Source organism: Miniopterus schreibersii (genome assembly GCF_964146895.1).
Source record: "Miniopterus schreibersii genome assembly, contig: HAP1_SCAFFOLD_31, whole genome shotgun sequence".
NCBI classification, from domain to species: Eukaryota; Metazoa; Chordata; class Mammalia; order Chiroptera; family Miniopteridae; genus Miniopterus; species Miniopterus schreibersii.
In genome coordinates, this window is record NW_027669848.1 from 56,499 (window position 1) to 75,801 (window position 19,303).

At 41.5% G+C, this 19,303-nt stretch overlaps 1 protein-coding gene across 3 annotated transcripts; it reads left to right on the plus strand.

The window, feature by feature from the left end:
• Positions 1 to 19: 19 nt before the first annotated feature.
• On the plus strand, positions 20 to 18,851 carry LOC308552028 (dihydrofolate reductase). Of its 3 annotated transcripts, none has more exons than XM_081162992.1 (6): positions 20 to 204; positions 486 to 532; positions 4,233 to 4,338; positions 10,744 to 10,870; positions 12,970 to 13,085; positions 16,216 to 18,851. In XM_081162992.1, exons 1-6 carry the CDS (start codon positions 119 to 121, stop codon positions 16,292 to 16,294), a joined length of 561 nt encoding a protein of 186 aa, XP_081019118.1. In that variant the 5' UTR covers positions 20 to 118; the 3' UTR covers positions 16,295 to 18,851. The 3 variants fall into 3 exon arrangements, with proteins under 3 accessions (XP_081019118.1, XP_081019120.1, XP_081019119.1); XM_081162993.1 differs by having other exon boundaries at positions 73 to 204; positions 486 to 1,354; XM_081162994.1 differs by lacking the exon at positions 486 to 532 and having other exon boundaries at positions 33 to 204.
• The last annotated feature ends 452 nt before the right edge of the window (positions 18,852 to 19,303 follow it).

The following is a 19,303-nucleotide window of genomic DNA, read 5'->3' on the forward strand; positions in this document are numbered from 1 at the left end:
GCGAGGGCGGGGCGGGGCGTCGCGCAGCAAATGGGGCCGAGGGGCGGGCCGCGCCAGCTTCGCGCCAGGCTTGATCTGCGCGGCGGCCGGCGATCTCCGAGCGGGGGGTGCGGCCCGCATGGCTCGGACCCTGAACTGCATCGTCGCCGTGTCCCAGAACATGGGCATCGGCAAGGCCGGGGACCTGCCCTGGCCCCCGCTCAGGTACCTGCCGCGCCGGGCTGCGGTGCGAGCCGCCCTCTGCCGGGGCCCCTGCCGGGCGGCGCCGGCCCGGCTGGCCGCGGGGGGCGGGGGGTGGACTTGGGACCCAGCCGCCCGGAGCCGAGCCGGTCTGCCGTCCGCGCCGGAGGCCGGGAGGCGGGAGGGCGGCCTTTCCCCGGCCTGCCCCGGGGCGCCCGCCCCGCAGAGCCCCCCCGCGCCCGCGCCCGGCCGGGACTGGAGCCCGCGGGAGGGGCGCCGAGTGACGCCGCGCTCTCGTCCTGCAGGCAGGAGTTCGCCTACTTCCAGAGGATGACCGCCGCCGCGGCAGCAGGTGACGGGACCGGCGGCGGGCTCCCGAGGGCCTCCCAGCGCAGACTCGACCCAAGCGTGGTTCCCCACGGTCGTCCGGGAGCTTCTGTCTCCACACTGATCTGTGTGCCGTTCCCAGTCCTCATTCCTCGTTTTAAACGGGCTTTGAGATTTTACGCGGGTCGCGTGCAGTTGAGGCCCTGGGCCGGAGTGGCCGCTGGGTGGCGCTTGGCGCGGGGCGAGACGAGGCCTCGGGCGGGGGCGGCGGGCGGCGAGTCCGCGCCCGGCTCCTGGCCCTCGGTTTGAGGTGGGGACGTTCAGAGCGACGCCGAGAGCTGGGGGATGCGATCGCAGCGGTTTCGAGGTGCTTGTGGGACATTGGGGCACAGGTAGCTCGGACACTGGAAGAAGTGGACAGCCAAGGAAAAGGCTCTGCGGTCGGGGGACCCACCTGACACCTGAGGCGCAGCGCGGCCGGTTTGCTCGGGCGGAGCGCGGCCCTGCGCCGGAAGCTGCGGGCTGGGACCAGCAGGGGGCGCGCAGGAGGCGGCCGGCGGAGTCGATGTTTGGTCTCTCCCTAAAGCCAATGAAAAAACATTTAAAAAATAAAACCTTCGATGTATATCTGGTCGCAGGAGGAGGAATAGCAGAGTAAACAGGGAAATAGGAAGGAGCAGGTGCAGCATAACTTTAACGGAACAGACACAAGTTCTCGGCCTTGGCACTTAGATCATTGGTAGAGACAAGATGGCAAGAGCTTGAAGCTGAAGGGCTGAAGTGAACCACCCTCTAGAGCCCTAAGCCCCTGGCCCTTGCTGCTGTGGCCCAGTGAGCTGGACTCCAGGTCAGGACACGGGCCCTGGGTTTCCGGCTGGATTCTGGATCCCTGGTAGGGGGCGGGCAGGAGGCAGCCTGTCCAGGTCCTCTCTCTCTTCCTCTCCCTCTCTAAAAATCAATAAAAATATCTTTAAAATAGAACAAAGAATCCTAAGTAGTCTGGTAATAGGAAACAAAATATGGAAAAATGCCTAGTCTTGCTAGTTTGTAAACATTACTGCTTTTTTTGTTTCTATTATCTTTTAAATTTATTTTTATTGTTGAAAGTATTACAGATGTCCCCCTTTCCCCCTATTGATCCCCTCCACCCCGGATCTGCCCTACCCGCAGGCCTTCCCCAGACCAATGTCTGTGTCCATGGGTTATGCATGTAAGCATGTAAGTTCTTTGATTAGTCTCTCCCTGCCCACTCCCCCATCCCCACCTTCCCACTGAGATCCCTCAGTCTGTTCCATGCTTCTATGTCTCTGGGTCTGTTTTGTTCATCTGTTTATTTTGTTCATTAGAGTCCACATATGAGTGAGATGATGTGATATTTGTCTTTCTCTGCCTGGCTTATTTTCACTTAGCGTAATATTCTCCAGGTCCCTCCATGCTGTCCCAAAGAATAAAAGATGCTTCTTTTTCACAGCTGCGTAGTATTCCATGGTGTAAATGTCCCACAGCTTTTTTATCCATTCATCTGATGGGCATATGGGCTGTTTTCAGATCTTAGCTATTGTAAACTGCGCTGCTATGAACATAAAAGTGCATAAGTTCTTTCTGATTGCTGTTTCCGGTTTCTTAGGATATATTCCTAGAAGTGGGATCGCTGGGTCACATGGTAATTCCATATTTAACTTTTTGAGGAAACTCCATACTGTTTTCCACAGTGGCTGCACCAGTCTGCATTCCCACCAGCAGTGTACTAGGGTCCCCTTTCTCCACACCCTCGCCAGCACCTGTTGTTTGTTGACTTGTTGATGGAGCCATTCTGACAGGTGTGAAGTGATGCCTCATTGTGGTTTTAATCTGCATCTTTCTGATGATTAGTGACGTTGAGCATTTTTTCATGTCTCTTGGCCATCTGTGTGTCCTCTTTGGAGAAATGTCTATTTAGGTCCTTTGCCCATTTTTTAATTGGATAGTTTGTCTTCCTTTTGTTAAGTTGTGTGAGTTCCTTATATATTTTTGATATTAACCCTTTATCAGGTGTGTCATTGGCAAATATGTTCTCCCATACAGTGGGCTCCCTTTTCGTTTTATTGATGGTTTCTTTTGCTGTGCAGGAGCCTTTTAGTTTGGTGCCGTCCCATTTGTTTATTTTCTCCTTTGTTTCTCTTGCCCTAGGAGATATATCGGCAAACATGTTGCTATGAGGGATTCTCAGATTTTGCTGCCTATGTTTTCTTCTAGGATTTTTATGGTTGCACATCTTACATTTAAGTCTTTTATCCATTTTGAGTTTTTGTGTATAGTGTAAGTGGGTGATCTAGTTTCATTTTTTTGCATGTACCTGTCCAATTTTCCCAGTGCCATTTATTGAAGAGACTGTCTTTACTCCATTGTATGTTCTTGCCTCCTTTGTCAAATATTAATTGAGCGTAATGGCTTGGGTCGATTTCTGGGTTCTCTGTTCTGTCCCACTAATCTACATGTCTGTTCTTGTGCCACTACCAGGCTGTTTTGATTACAGTGACTTTGTAGTATATCTGGTATTGTGATCCCACCAACTTTGTTCTTCTTTCTCAAGATTGCCGTGGCTACTCCAGGTCTTTTTTGGTTCCATATAAATTTTCAAAGAGTTTGTTCTAGATCTGTGAAATATGCCGTTGGTATTTTAATTGAGATTGCATTTAATCTATAGATTGCTCTGTGCAGTATGGACATTTTAATGATGTTAACTCTACTGATCCATGAACACAGCATATTCTTCCACTTGTTTATATCTTCCTCTCTTTTTGCAACATCCTGTAGTTTTCCGAGTACAGGTCCTTTACCTCCTTGGTTAAATTTATTCTTAAGTATCTTAATTTTTTTGTTGCAATGGTAAATAGTATTGTTTTTTTAGTTTCCCCTTCTGACAGTTCATTATTGGTGTATAAAAATGGCATCGATTTCTGGATGTTAATCCTGCTACCTTGCTGAATTCATTTATTAAATCTAATAGTTTTTTGGTGGAGTCTTTAGGATTGTCTCTGCACATGTTAGTTTGATTATAAAGTCACTCTAATTCAGTGATTATAAATGTGTACGTTCCTTTGATCTGGATATCTGACTCACAAACTTTTTTCTCCTAAATAATTAAACCAGAAATGGAAGCTATGTGTATAAAAGTTTTAAGGAAAGAGGCACAACTTGAAAGTATTTTCAGCTAATTGAGTGGAATATTAAGCAGTTATTTTTTAAGTATGGCTCTTAATTTAAACCTACAAAGTACACAAATGTGAGTACTGTTATTATCAAACAGTTAAACAACACTTTTTAGATGTCAAACATTGTCTAAGGCTTCAGTCCCCACAATCCTAAAGCAGGAGCTATATGTTATCCCCATTTCATAGGTATGGATAGTAAGGCCAGAAGATTAGCAGGACCTGTGTAGTAGGTAACAGCATACGTTCCCCTGGAGCATTTGAACTCTGAATCTTTGCTTTTCACAACTATGTTATACATGACTGATTAAAACTATATTGAATATAAGTTGGATAAAGTCAAAGGGAAAAATAATTACTATATTTAGATAATGAGTGATAAATGGTAAATTTTGGTAAAGCTGTTAAAAATTTTAATTTTTTTAAAGCAGATCCACTAGAGGTCAATGTGATTATATATGCATAAATATAAATGTATGAAAATATATATGTATATTCCCAAAATATATCTATTCTTTCTATGTGATTTTATAGGTAAGCAGAATTTGGTGATTATGGGTAGGAAGACCTGGTTCTCCATTCCCGAGAAGAATCGACCTTTAAAGGACAGGATTAATTTAGTTCTCAGTAGAGAACTCAAGTAAGTACACCTTCACCACATGAAAACCATGTGCCACTTCTTATGTTGGGGTCAGTATATGACAAAGTAAAATACTATAAATGTAGCTATTGATGAAGATGCTTAATATCACTAGGTGATTATAGGAAATGAATAAGCAGTTATAACTTATTCTGCTGCTCAAGTGAGTGGTTTCAATTCTCCTCAAATGATGAGTCTTAAAAAGTTACATTAAATCTCACTATGGTAACAGAATTGCATGTTTCCCTGAATTCAATTCAATTTAGTAGGGTCAAATATCAGTTATATAATATAAATTAATAACTTGTCAGTTGTACATAAAATCAAAATACATATGTTTTGGGACTTGCCAAAATGAAGTTGCTATCATTTCCCTAGACTCAGTCCTAAATGCAGCAGGATAAATTTTAAAATGGGCAAAAAACTGTCATATTCTTGTACTCTAGTTTTCCTCAAAACCCAAATAGTATTTTGTACTTCTGTTCTTTATCCTGTGTCTGCAAATAAATTTCGAAGTATTGAAATGGTCCTAGGGATCCTAGAAGAAGGGAGTATGTGCAGTTGGCCTCTGCTAGGAATTTTCCTGTCCTTGAGGCCAATATAGTTAGTTCCTGATGCCTGGAAATGAACTTGAAAGAGGTGTGGGCAGCTGGGGTGGTAGTTAACAGCATTAAAACTACCCGTGAAGTGACATTCTGATTTCCATATTTTTTGGCGTTTACATTGGTCCTAACCCAATAAAATAATTTTCTGAACTTCAAGGGTCTGTTTGGGGGTAGTTGGCCTGAATTAGACCTTAAGGAAAAGTTTGGGATTGGCACGCTGATTGTTTCTTAAACTACTAATATAATCATAAAAATATCTTACAAGGAAGTGGATTACACAGTTGTGAGGGCTGGCAAGTCCAGAATTTGTAGGGTAGGCCATCAGGAAGGGGAGGCTACCACTCTTCAAGGGCTGAAGCTGATGTCTACAGCTGAAATTTCTTCAGGGACGTCTCAGATCTGTTTTTAAGGCCTTTCAACGGATTGAATCTGGCCCACCCTGATTATAGTCATCCAATTATCAACTTGAATCACATCTATAAAATACCTTCACAGCAACACCTGGATTAGTGTCTGACTAACTAAGGACTATTTCCTAGCCAAGTGAACACACCAAAGACCATCACACCACAGGAAGGAAAAAACATTGCACAACTGTAGGCTAAGGGGGTTTGGGGTTCTATAGATTTTCTCCCAGATCCCTCCTAGAATGGCATAGGTAAAAACCTGGAAGAAAGTGTACCAGAATATGTACATTGCTTGTCTTTGAGTGATGGGGAATATGTTGATGTGGATCTTGCCACCTGCCTCAGTCTTCATTCTGTTCTCTTTCTCCTGGTTGCTAGGATATTCTGATTATCTCTATACTTGGTAAATCCAAATTGACAGACTGTATTGTCATTTCTAGAGACTCCTTAATATATTCTTGAATACTACTCAAGTTTATTTATGGCTAGCTTGAGCTAAAACAAACATAAAGAAATCTCAGTGGGAGAGATGTTCAGTTGAGACAGCAAATCTCCTCAAATGATGAGTCTGATTTCTTTTTTATGACCCATCTGGGGTATGTGTAATTGGGTTTGGCTGTTTATTATATGTTTATATATAACATTTATTGGTGTATTTCACTTTTTATTTATAGGCAGAGAGAAAATTTAAAGTCTTTATTATCAAGCATGCTAAGGAAATAGGGATATCAGGAAAAAAATTTAAAGTTTATTTTTTATCCTGCCTTCTGCTTCCCTGGTCAATTGCTGGTCAGTTCTATACATGTCCTGAGCACCTGCTATGTAGCAGGCACTGCTGGGTCCAGATAAAAGGGGAGAGATTTACACATGTGAATCACTATTGCTCCTGTAAGTTTTCAGAGACAATCTTTCACCACCACCCTCTCCCCTGTGTGAGAAGAAATTGAATCCTCAAGATAATCCCCAGATTTGCTGGCCCGTACTAGCTATTCAGGGTAACTATTTACTTAATAAGTTATAGGGGAAAAATGCTTTTCCATGGCTTTCTAGACTATCAAGTGTGGCTTTAAAAGGAATGCTCTACAGCTACATTTGGAAAACAGATTGGCACTTTCTCAAAAGGGTAAACAGAGTTATATGAACCAGCAATTCTCCTTGGTATATACCGAAGATAAATGAAAACATATGACCACACAAAAACTTGTACACAGATGTTCACAGCAGCATCATTCATAACATCTAGAAATTGGAAACATCCCAAATGTCCATCAACTGAGGAACAATAAACAAAATGTGCTATATCCATACAATGGAATATTTATTCCTCCACAAAAAGGATTACGTGCCAAGATATGCTACAGCACAGATGAACTTTGAAAACAGTGTGCCAACTGAAACGGCCAGACACAGCAGACCACACGATGCCCTTTCTATCAAATGTCCAGAATAGGCAAATCCCTGGAGAGAGGGGGTGGAAGCGGGGATACCTGATAATAAGCACCGGGCTTCCTTTCAGGGTGATGGAAATGTTCTGAAAGTAGACGGTGGTGATGGTTATACAGCTCAATGAACATACTGAAAAGTTAACTGAATTGTACGCCTTGCAAAGGTAAATTGTATAGTATGTGATTTCTCTCAATAAAGCATTTTTTAAAGGTCTTTGGGACCAGAAATTAAATTAAGAAGCTTTACTGCAATGTTGTAGCTTTGACAGCATCTTTAAAAAATCTAAAATTGCCTCCATGAAATAAGATGTTATAACTGATGTTCAATCCAAAAATTATCATTTCATGATGTAATATTTTTGTGGTCTTACCATCAGATTCTCTTTATTGAAAGAATTACAGATGTCCCTCATTTTTCCCCCATTGATCCACTCCACCCTGTACCCCTCCCCGCAGGCCTTCACCCCACTATTGTCTGTCTCCATGGGTTATGCACATAAGCATCTAAGATCTTAGGTTAATCTCTCCCCACCCGCCACCCCCTGCTTTCCCTCTGAGATTCATCAGTCTGTTCTGTACTTCTATGTCTCTGGATCTATTTTGTTCATTGGTTTAGTTCATTAGATTACACATATGAGTGAGATTATGTGGTACTTGTCTTTCTCTGTCTGACTTATTTCACTTAGCATAATACTCTCCAGGTTCCTCCATGCTGTCTCATAGGGTAAGAGAGCCTTCATTTTTACAGCTGCGTAGTATTCCATGGTGTAAATGTCCGAGGAGATGCTTGATATGATTTTCACCTTGAACTTGTAGAGACTCCCCTACTGTGATTGTATTGCTGTTGATCTCTCCTTTAAAGTCCTCTAGAAGTTTTTTGTATTGTGTTTTCCCCCCCCAGCCTGTCGGAGTCTTTTGTTCTGAGGTGGGTTTCTTGTAGACAGCATATATTTAGGTCATGTTTTCTTATCCATTCAGCTACTCTATGTCTTTAGGTTGGCGCATTTAATCCATTTATATATAAAGTTATTATTGATAGGTACTTATCTATTGCCATTCTATTTGTTTATGCCTATGTTTCTCCTCTCTAGTTCAACTTCTAATTACAGCAGTCCCTTTAACATTTCTTGCAATGCTGGTTTGGTAGTGATAAACTCCTTTAGCGTGTTTTTTTTTTTTGTCTGGGAAGCTCTTTATTTCACCATTTATTTTGAATGATAGCCTTGCTAGATAGAGTAGTCTTGGTTTCAGATCCTTGCTTTGCATTACCTTGAATACTTCATGTCATTCCCTCTGGCCTGTAGAGTTTCTGAGGAGAAATCAGCTGACAGCCTAATGGGAGCCCCTTTGTAGGTAACAGCTTGCTTTTTCTCTTGCTGCCTTTAAGATTCTCTCTTTGTCTTGAATTTTTGGCATTTTAATTATGATGTGTCTGGGTGTGGGCCTCTTTGGATTCTTCTTGCTTGAGACTCTCCGTTCCTCCTGAACTTGTGTCACTTTTTCCTTGACCAGGTTAGGGAAGTTTTCTGCCATTATTTCTTCAAACGGGTTCTCTAACCCTTGCTTACTTTCAACCTCTTCTGGCACTCCTATGATGTGAATATTGTTACGTTTCATGTCCTCCTGTTTTTTATTCTATTTTTTTTTTTGGTTCTTGATTGAGTGATTTTTTTCTACCCTTTTTTTCCCCCCTAAATATATCTTATTGATTTCAGAGACAGGAAGGAAGAGAGGGAGAGAGAAACATCAGTAATGAGAGAGTCATTGATCAGCTGCCTCCTGCATGCCCTCTGCTGGGGATTGGGCCTGCAACCTGGGCATGTGCCCTGACTGGGAATCAAACCGCAATCCCCTGGATCCTAGGTCAGTGCTCAACTGCTGAGTCATGCCTGGTCGGGTGTTACCCTGTCTTCTAATTTGCTAATCTTATCCTCAGTTTCCCTTAATCTGCTATTTATTCCTTCCAATATATTTTTTATTTCTACTATGTCATTCTTAATTTTCTTTATAGTTTCCATATTTTTTCTCGTGCTGTTGAGGAGCCTTACAATCAGTATTCTGAACTCTATATCTGATAGATTGCTTGTGTCCATTTCATTTAGCTCTTCTTCTGGAGAATCCTTTCATTTGGGGCTTTATTTATCTTCCCATTTTGGCTGCCTGTTTGGATTTGTTTCTATGTATTAGGTAGATCTGCTAGGACTCCCAGTCTTTTAGATGGTCTCTGGTGCGGGCCAATGTCCGATGCTGTTTGTGACTGGCCGCAGCTTGTGGTTCTCTCTGCTGGGTCTGGGGGTGTGTTTGGACAGGATCAAGACGCACACCAACATCTGCTTTTCCAAGCCCTGGGTCCGGAAGCAAATCAGGCAAAGACTCAAAGCACCCAAAGGCTGTTATTCAGCCTCTTAATGAGCTTCAGGCTGTAGAATCTCCACAGGGTGGGGCCAGAGGTTTTCCAGCTGGTTGGGGCAATTGCTTTCCCCCCATGCAAAAGCTGCTTTGAAGGTAAGTGTCTGTCTGAGAAAGATGTCCTCTGCAGTATGTGGGAATGACTAGGCACAGGAGTCCTGAGGGATGCCCTCTGATCTCTATCTCCAGGGCCCACAGCCCTAGCTTCTCCTCACACAGCTGCAGTCCACTCTGCCCTCCCTCTGTTGTAGCCCAAGGTGAGTGACTGCACATGAAACTTTGTGTGTTGGCTCTTTAAGAGGGTGCCTGCAGTTCCAGGCGTTCTCTCCCTGGCAGATAGAAACCTGGATGCTTTTCACAGCTAGATGTTATGGGGGCACCTGTCTCAGGTCTGATGCTCTGGGCTGGGGAGCCCAGCCTGGTATTTAGGCCCCAGAGTCCTCAGTGGGAACCCCCCACAGCTGAGATCTCCCTCTGGACCTTCAGCTGCTGCCTCTGGGAGCCCAGCCAGCCCTCTGGTGCCTCTGCACTTCCTACCCGTCTCTGTGGGGTCTCCCCTTTTCCTCCTTGGCTGTGGGGTGCTGTCCAGCTCGTCCTCAGTTGCAATTCGATATTCAGGGTGGTTTTTCTATAGTTCAGTTGTCATTCCAGCTTGGTCCAGGAGAGAGTCCGTGTGGCTTCCCCTCGGTCCGCCCCCATCTGGGACTTTCCGTGGCACTTTACTTGTTAATGACAGAAACCCTGACATGCTCCGTGTTTAGTGCTCACCCTTCTCTGTATTATTCGGAATGTGAACCTCCTTTCCCCGCGCGCCACATAGTAACAGTTTGAATATCACTGGAAACTATTCATTCAAGCATTTTACTTTTTCCAACATTTTGTCATGAAACTTTGAAATGTAAAAAACTTTGCGGCAAACACTTGTGTACCCACCACATAGATCTTGCCATTTGAACATTTTGCTCTGCTTGTTTTATCACCCATCCATCAATCCGTTAGTCTTGTTCTTTTTATGCATTTCGAAGTAAATTGCAGACATTAGTATGTTTTCCCCTAAATATTTTACCATATACGTCATTAACTACAGTTCAGTATTTCTTTACACTTTTTCCTTTTGAGATAATTATGTACTGTGAAGCATACAAGTCTTAAGTGTACATTCCCTAAGTTACAACAAATATATGCACCTGTAGAACCCATATCAAAGATACAGAACGCTACCATAACCCCCAGAAAGTTTCCTCATTCCCCTTCCCAGTAATCTTTACTTCATCCCTCCAGAGACAACTATTCTTCTGAGGTTTTTCTGCAATAAATATCTTGAGAGAAGTATTTTTTGTGTTTTTATTCCTTGTGGACCATACATACACAAATGTGGGTTAAATTATTGGTCATAGGCAATACTGCTGTTAACTGTTTTTTGTTGAAAGGATTCACATTTATGATGACTTTAGTTTTTAAATTATTGCTTCCTGTACAGATTATCTGCCTAGTGTCGATGGCTTTTGTAGAAATTGTAATTCTTTCCCTTAACCTCAGGGAACCTCCAAAAGGAGCACATTTTCTTGCCAAAAGTCTGGATGATGCCTTAAAACTTCTTGAGGAACCAGAATTAACAAATAAAGTGGACATGGTTTGGATAATAGGAGGCAGCTCTGTTTACAAGGTAAGTAAAGTTACCTGTGAACAGAGTGTTCCCTCTGCTTCCTTTCGACTCCCCTGTGTCTGTACTATCAGGTCACAAGCGAAGGAAGCACATTTCCCTGCTGTCAGTTAGACATATTGTCAATATGAATTCTTCGTTTTTGATGCTATCATGCAAACTAAATAAAAATGTAAAAGTAAGTTTTTAAGTCTTTATCAGTTTATTTCCAATTCAAAATAGTTGATGTTTCCAGTTTTAAAACATTGTAAATCCTTCCCTTTGAAACATACTGGGGCTGCACTGTTTTCTACTCCCTGGATACCCTGAGACGCTGAGTTACCCCTTTTCTCCAAGGAAAACTACGTCTCTTCCTAAGACAGTGATGGGCTCCCAGCTGATGTACACTGACCAGATGTATATGAATTTGTTAAAAACAGAAAACTCTACCTCAACAATTTTCATACAGTGTGAGGGCAAGGGAAAAGTATTAAATTATTTTATTTCATAAGGGAAAACAGTAGGTAAAAGAGAAAATATTCCTTGTTCTTGACACCAAATGACTTCCAGCTTTCAAAAATTTTGAGGAAAACAAAAGGAATTTTCGTACTCTAATTTTAAAGTACTCATGAAAGATTAATATTTATGGGAAGGGAAAAAGCAGCCCCTACCTTTGGGGGCTTGTGGGAGCATGTGTACTGGAGTTACCTGAGAAGAGGCGTACCAGGATCTGAGCTGGGATTACAAAAACTGTTATGTTCCTTTTTCTATAACCTTTTAAACAATATAAATACTTCAAATTAAATTCATCTATATAATTTGATAGATCTACATATAGTAGGTAAGGAAGTGTAATCTCTAAGTTATAATTCTGCATTATCACCTACCTCATATCTCAACATTTGTAGAACATTCAGGCTTCTCTTCTCGTGGGCCAACGTGGGCCTACTCAGTTGCTTTTGTAAATAAAGTTTCACTGGAACATGTATTCACTGGAATATGGCCGTCGGCTTAGTATTGTCTGTGGCTGCTTTTGCCTAAATGGTAAGAGAAACCTTGTGGCCCTAAAGCCTAAAAGATTTACTCTCTGACCCTTTACAGAAAAGGTTTGCCAAAAAGCATTGCCTTTGCTACAGACTTTCACATGCTGTGGGGTTGGTCCTATTCAATTTTCCTAAATTTTGATACAGCAAGAATTGGTAGAATATTTATTTGTTTGGGGCAAGAGAATAAACAATGTAATACTATAAACTGTAATATTGAAAATAAAAAGTAAAATTTGTTCTGTGCCCTTATTTGGAATTTTAAAGATAACAAACACTTGAAATTATATATATATATATATATATATATGTAAGTATATATTGTTTTTTCTTTTTTGGGACTCATGATTTTTAATATATATACACGTATATTTTTAAATATCTTTATTGATTTCAGAGAGAGGAAAAGAGAGAGAGACAGAAACATCAATGATGAGAGAGTTATTGATCAGCTGCCTCCTGCACGCCCCTACTGGGGATCGAGCCCGCAACCCGGGCATGTGCCCTGACCAGGAATCGAACCCCGATCGCCTGGATCCTAGGTTGACACTCAACCGCTGAGCCACGCCCGGCTGTTGATTTTTAATCAACAGTACTATAGGTGATAGTTAGAAAAGTCATTAATAGTATGAGACCAAATATAATCACTAGCAACAAGAGCAGAATAAATTACTAGTGTTATAACTATCTCCTGGGAAATGAAAGCATTATTAAACTTTGTGTAAATGTACCAAGTATACCCTTGAGGTTTTCATTATAATTTATACTATCTTATCCATTTATGTATATGTAAATTTTTCTATAGCCCATAATTAGATAGTTTGAGGTTCTTAATTCTTAAGCAACCACCAAGAAAAAAGACAAAACTGAACACTTAAATGAAAAAAGAGTTCATGTAGGGAAACTAGAGGTGAGAATATATTTTAACTCTCATAATTATATATAATGATTAGTCCATTCTCAACATAAATAAGGCGTACTTTTCAGGGCTCCAAAGTAAAGAATGGGATATTTAAATAGGATTCTTTCATATCTAGTACAAACTTGCTATATAATTTAAACTTTTGTTTTATTTCAAAGGAAGCCATGAACAAGCCAGGCCATCTTAGACTGTTTGTGACAAGGATCATGCAGGAATTTGAAAGTGACACATTTTTTCCAGAAATTGATTTAGAGAAATATAAGCTTCTCTCAGAGTAAGTAAAATGTTACTAATTATTCCGAAGCACTTCTGGATTTCTAGTTTAAGAATTATAGGAAAGAGTATGTCTCTCAGATTAAATTTGGGGTAGTAATGTGTTTTATAGACACGTACTATAGAAATTATTGGAATTCTGCTTTAACAGACTTGGGAATGTTCAAGTTCCCAAAACAGGTGCAGTCAGTGTTCACCAGATCATGTGTTTGCCACAGAGAGGGAGGGCTGCAGACAGGAGATAAACATTAGCAGTTGCCTTGTGGAGACCTGAAGTACTGTGATGTAAATACTGTTGGTCTGAGAAGTCGTCTCTGAAGAGTGATGTTTGCACTGTTATCGGGGAAATTGGGGTATGCTCTTCCCCACTGGGCACTGGGGGCGGGGTCCTTACAATATCTCAAGAAAAAGAATTTTCCGCGACTCACACAGGAGGATCAGTGATTTTTATTTGGGTGGAATTACATACCTGGGTTTCCAGTCATAGAAGAAGTGTAGCTGGGGTTTCAGTTACACTTCTGAAGCAAAGCCAGTGTCCAGAGTTCCACTCCATGTTGCAGCCGGGTGCAGTTCAGCATCAGGCTACTTGCAGTGCATTAGTCCACTGTGTGTGGGGCCCACATGGTCATGGGCCACGTGGGCGAGTGCAGGGGAGCAGGAGCAAAGGCCTGGTAAGCCAGGAGTCAACCAAGAGAGTGGACTCCTTTGTTTAGGGAATTTAATATCCCAAATTTCAAGCCCTTGAGTAACTGACAGGCAAGTACCTTCCCGAGGGCACCCCAACTTTACTGGGCATGCGTCTGTTCTCCCTGTCCCTTCCCTCAGCGATTTTTAGGGAATAGACCAGTGGCTCCCTGGGGAGTATAAAGTTTTAGCTTCCTAGTGAAGCTGCCCAAATGACATGCCTATAATATTTCTCCTTTCCTTTGTTTCTTTCCTGTGATTAATAGCTAGATTAATTACAACAGTACCGTTATTAGAATCTAAATGACAAGCCAGCCATGCAAAGAACAGCGAAGAGCATTCCAGGAACCAGAAATGGCCAGTGCAGAGACCCGGTGATGGGAACAAGCTGGGCCTGTTTCCTGAGCCTTGAAAGCCGCTGAGGGCATTGTGAGCAATGGGAAGACCCAAAGGGGTGAGGCCAAATGCAGGTTTAGGGGGCTTTGAATTGAGCGATGCTCTAGCTGTTTGTGGAGAATGGACCGGAGGGGACAGGAGTGAAGCTGGGAAACCAGTTAGTTGCTGTAGTTCAGGTGAAAGACGAAGGGACTTAGCAGTGGTGGAGATGGAAAGGAGAGATTACCCTTGCTTTACGGTGTTGTGATTTTAGCATGAAACTGCCTGATTTTGAAAACTTACAGCATTTTAGTTTAAAAACACTTTTCAGCTTTAAGATTAATTATATCAACAGTTTTTACTAGCTTTTAACAGATTCTTTCAAATATTCTCAGTTGAATTGAGTCAATTGTTCTTTGAGGGTTTGTTTTGTCAAGACCTCCCAAAAGAACATTCAGAAGCCAAGTCTGAATAAATGGGTGGCTAAGCTTTAGATTGATAGTTTATAGAGTAATAGGTAGTAGTCTTGAATCAAATGAAATGTGTGACTGATTTTCTTGGCCTCTTAACTAGCTCTGAACAGCTGAAGTTCAGGCTCTTGCTTATAGTTTGCAAAGGTGACTACATAGAAGAGTCTCACTTACTGATTTCATATATGTTTACATAAAAATACGTGTGTTTTCCTTTGCTGCACCTCATGTATTTTCTTACACTGCTCAGGTTGCCAATTGTCACATGATGTGAAAACTGATCTCTGTTGTCCCTCATTTCTTCTCTTTCTCTTTGCTCCTGGCAAAGAGTAGGTTATTCTGTGAGTTGGCTTCACATGAATACCTTTCCACATCGGTTCTCAGTCAGGCCTCTCCAGAGCTCTGACCCTTCAGGATCCTTGATAGCTTAAACACCATTCTGGCTCTCTGACTCTTAGAAATGAAGAATTTAAGATCTTTAGTGAGAAATGATTCATAAATCACAACATTCACCCACTGGAAGTATATAATGCAATGGTTTTAGTATATTCGCAGAGTTGTGCAATGATCACCACAATCTAAGTTTAGAACATTTTCATCACCTTCCAAAAAACATGTACTCAGCCCTGGCCGGTTTGGCTCACTGGCTAGAGTACCGGCCTGCGGACTGAAAGGCCCCGGGTTTGATTCCTGCCGAGGGCACGCACCTTGGTGTCAGGCCTCATCCCTGGCCCTGGTTGGGGCGTGTGCAGGAGGCAGCCCGTCAGTGTGCCTCTCCTATCGGTGTTTCTCTCTCTGTCTCTCCCCCCCTCTTCCTTCCTCTCTCTCAAAGCGGAAAGATACCCTCAGGTGAGGATTCAAAACAAAACAAACAAAATGTGCACCCTCGGCAGCCATTCTCCACCCCGCCCCCCGAGCCCTGGGAACCAGCTGCCTGTTTTCCGTCTCTGTAGAGATGCCTCTGGAATTGGCTGCTTTCTTTTAGCGTACCTTTTTGAAGTTCATCCATGTTGTACTACAGGGGTGGGCAAAAGCAGATTTATAGTTGTGAATCACAAAACAGTTTATCCTTGTATTACTATTTATTAATTATCGCATTATTTCCATATGGACAACTGTAAACCTACTGTTGCCCCTCCCTGTATGTATCAGTACTTGCTTCACAAATTTTCTCCCATTATTTGAATTATCTTTTCACTTTTTAAAAAAATTTACATTTATTTCTTTTTTCACTTTCTAAATGGTATCATTTGTTGCACAAAGGTTTTACTTTTGATGTCCAGTTTTTCCTTTGGTCACTTGTCCTTTTGGTCTTAGACCTAAGAAACCATTGCCACCCAGCCAGTGTGGCTCAGTGGTTGAGTGTCGACCCAGAAGCCAAGAGGTCCTGGTTCGATTCCTGGTCGGGCCACATGCCCAGATTTCTGACTCGATCCCCAGTAGAGGGTTTGCAGGAGGCAGCTGATCGATGCTGCGTTCTCACATCGATGTTTCTCTCTCCCTCTCCCTCTCCCTTCTCTCTCTAAAAATCAATAAACAATTCTTTTAAAAAAGTCTTTTTAATTGATACATTTTAAAATTATATGTATATTTCTTTTACAGATACCCAGGCGTTCTTTCTGATGTCCAGGAGGAGAAAGGCATTAAGTACAAATTTGAAGTCTATGAAAAATACAAGTAATGTGAAGGTGTTTTCTGGTTCATTTCAAGCTGTTCCCTCTCCCCTCCAAACGATTATGTATTTAACATTAGAAAAAGAGACTTCTGTTGACTAGATCTGGATAATTATTTCTAGCAATGTATTTTTATTAATTAGTTTTAATCTTAACTAGATTTGGTTAAATTAATCTTAACGGTGCTACATCATATACCCTTTGTGAAACATCTGTTGCTATAACTGTCTGAATGTCCATCAAGGGCCCAGGATTACGTCCCAAGCACCAGCCTAGGGTAACATATACCAAGAAACCACGATGAGAGAGTCCCCTGATAGCATGAGTTGAAACCCAGGCCTATAAAGAAAGGAGCTAGCTAAATTTGTCCAAATGTCAGAAATGGGTTATAAACCAGATGAGTTAGAACTTAGGTATTAAAAGAGAAGCAGATCGAAATAGGGACCAGAATTTCTCTCTGCACATCACACTTCTGAAAAAGTTCTGTTTACTCAGTTCCTGCAGCACATTCCACAGACATAGTAAGAGGCAGGTAGGAGATTCCTTTCATTATGATTAAAAGAGAAGGTCAGAGACCTTTAAAAACTCGTTGGGATGTTCTAGTGATAGAACAAGAATAGGTTGCTCTTCACACAAAAAAGTAACCTCACAACAAGCAGGCGGCTAGAATGAAAAACTCGAAGAGAATGGGTATTGTGAGAAACCAAAACTAGTAGGTTAGAAAATAAACTTCACATAATTAAAAATTAAAACATGTTTTACCCATCATGTTAGCAAATATTTGGATTTTTAGGTATCCAAAGAAATAGCATTTTCTGCCTGTACATTGGTACAAACTTTTTAGGGTAAGAGTTAGCAATAGCAATCAAAATTCAAAATAACCTGGGTTTGGATCCAGAACTTCCACTTCCAGAAATTAATCCTGAACAAAGAGACGGACGCAAGAGCATTTGTTGCACCATTTTAAAAATTTAGACTAGTATCCAAAATTTTCAGTGTGGGGAAAATTACGCTGTAAACTGCTGACAGTATCACAGTTGAGTGTGTTATTTTGTGCATTAGGTATGTCTATTGTACTTTGACTTTTTTGAACTATCATGTGCTTATTTTCATGAAAAATTAATTAAGGTAATAAATTGAGCCCTTTACATTTAGCAGTACAATTAGGATACAGAACATCAGGAGTAAAGAGAAATTTCCTAAAAATCTTTCATAGAGAAAAAAAAAAAGCAGATCACACAGAAAAACAGAAATAACACTGCATAAGATTTACAAACCACAAGAAAACAATGGAGCAAGGAGCACAAGCAGGAAATTGTTAGTGTCCAGAGTTTTTAGAACTCACATATTAATAAGAAAAAGAAGCCGCTTAGAGAAGAGGAGAGACAAGGCTGTGAATATGTGCACAGACATATATCCCCACTAGTGACTGGGGAAATGCAAATTAAAACTGCAGACAGGAACCATTCCACATGTACCAGACGTGGCCTTCTCACCAGTACTTGACACTCAGCCTTTTAAAATGTTGACCAGATTTATGAAGGATGGAGATGAATATACCCTTTGACCCAGCAATTCCACACACGGGTAAATGCCAAGAGCAAACCTGCATACATATCAAGAGACTTGTAGAAATATGTCACATCCTTGTTTGTAATAGTAAAAAACTAAAAACAACCCAAAAGGCCAATGACAGGAAAATGCATACATTACTGTCTTAGATTGGATTTCCCCCAAAAGCAGATCCCAAGACTAGAATTTAAGTGAAAGCACCAGGTGGTATGTGGAAAAGTGCAACTAGGAAGGTAAGCCAGTTCAAGATCAGTGAGCAGGCTCTCCCTGGGTACCACGCTCAATACTGGTGAGATATCTGGGAAACGGAGGGAAGGAAGCGGGAGTATTTATCCCCTGCTCATTGTTTGAGGGCTGTTCCCAGGGCCATCAATTCCCTGCCCTCTGTGTGGGCTGAACACACTTCAGCTGCTAGATAGGGCCCCGGTGTTTGCATTAAGAAGTTGCTGACAGGCACAGGACCAGTGAAAGCTAAACACCTAAACCAATTCCATATACTTGTAATTATGTGTGAGATCTTCATACTTATGTAGTAAAAAGTATAAAGCAACATACAGTTTGTTAAATATTTTACAATTTAAAGAAATACAGAAGCAGAAAGACCAATTAGAAGTCCAGGTGACAGATGATGGTAACTTGGACCAGAGGCTTGAGTACAGTGAAAAAATTGTGATTCAGGATATATTTCGAAGTTGGAGGTAATGGGATTTTCTGATGGAGTTTAATTTTGGTTTTGGACCCACCAAATTTGAGATGCTTGGAAGGAAAGGAAGGAGAGGAGTAAAAGGAAAACAAAACTAGACTCATGCCTTAAATTCTGAGAAGATATTTCCGGCTGGTAAATCTATACTCAGCCGAATAATCAAAGACAATTGAAGCTAGGGAGAGATAGATCAGGAGACGCTCTAGTTTTCACTTAGACTTTTGGAACCATTTGATTTTATGTAACCATTTTCATGTATTTCTTTAATAAATACAATTATTGCTTAATAAGTTGTACTAGTTCATAAGTGCTGGCCTCCTGTTGGTCTTTGAACACTTCACATAAAATGTCAAAGACTCTTATGGCAATTTATCTCCACAGTCAGCTTAAAAATGTATAAAGGAAAACAAAATTAGCCAAGGGTCACAAAATTCCAAAAGCCAGTTGTTGGGAATATTAGCCTTTCTGTCGTGGTGCCTGGTTTGTTCATCTTTCAAGACGGGGAGTCAAAGTCTCACTTTTCCCAGATTGATTTATGAAACAGCACTATAAGGTGATGGTAATTCAAGGCAAAAAATAATAAACCATGACCACATATTCTAAATACTCAGGTTAGCACATTTTATGTTTTCATGAGACTGAAATTCTGTAACATCCATGTCCTAACAGGCTCTCAGGTCTTCCCCAGTCCCCATGTGAGGCCTTTGAAACAAGCACCCAGATGGTCCTGAGGCCTCCTCAA

Bases quoted from the DNA above. Each gene is read 5' to 3' on its own strand.
- LOC308552028 (XM_081162992.1), top strand. From the start codon at position 119: ATGGCTCGGACCCTGAACTGCATCGTCGCCGTGTCCCAGAACATGGGC. The intron at 205-485 runs GTACCTGCCGCG...CTCGTCCTGCAG, and splicing joins CTGCCCTGGCCCCCGCTCAG to GCAGGAGTTCGCCTACTTCC. The intron at 533-4,232 runs GTGACGGGACCG...GTGATTTTATAG, and splicing joins GACCGCCGCCGCGGCAGCAG to GTAAGCAGAATTTGGTGATT.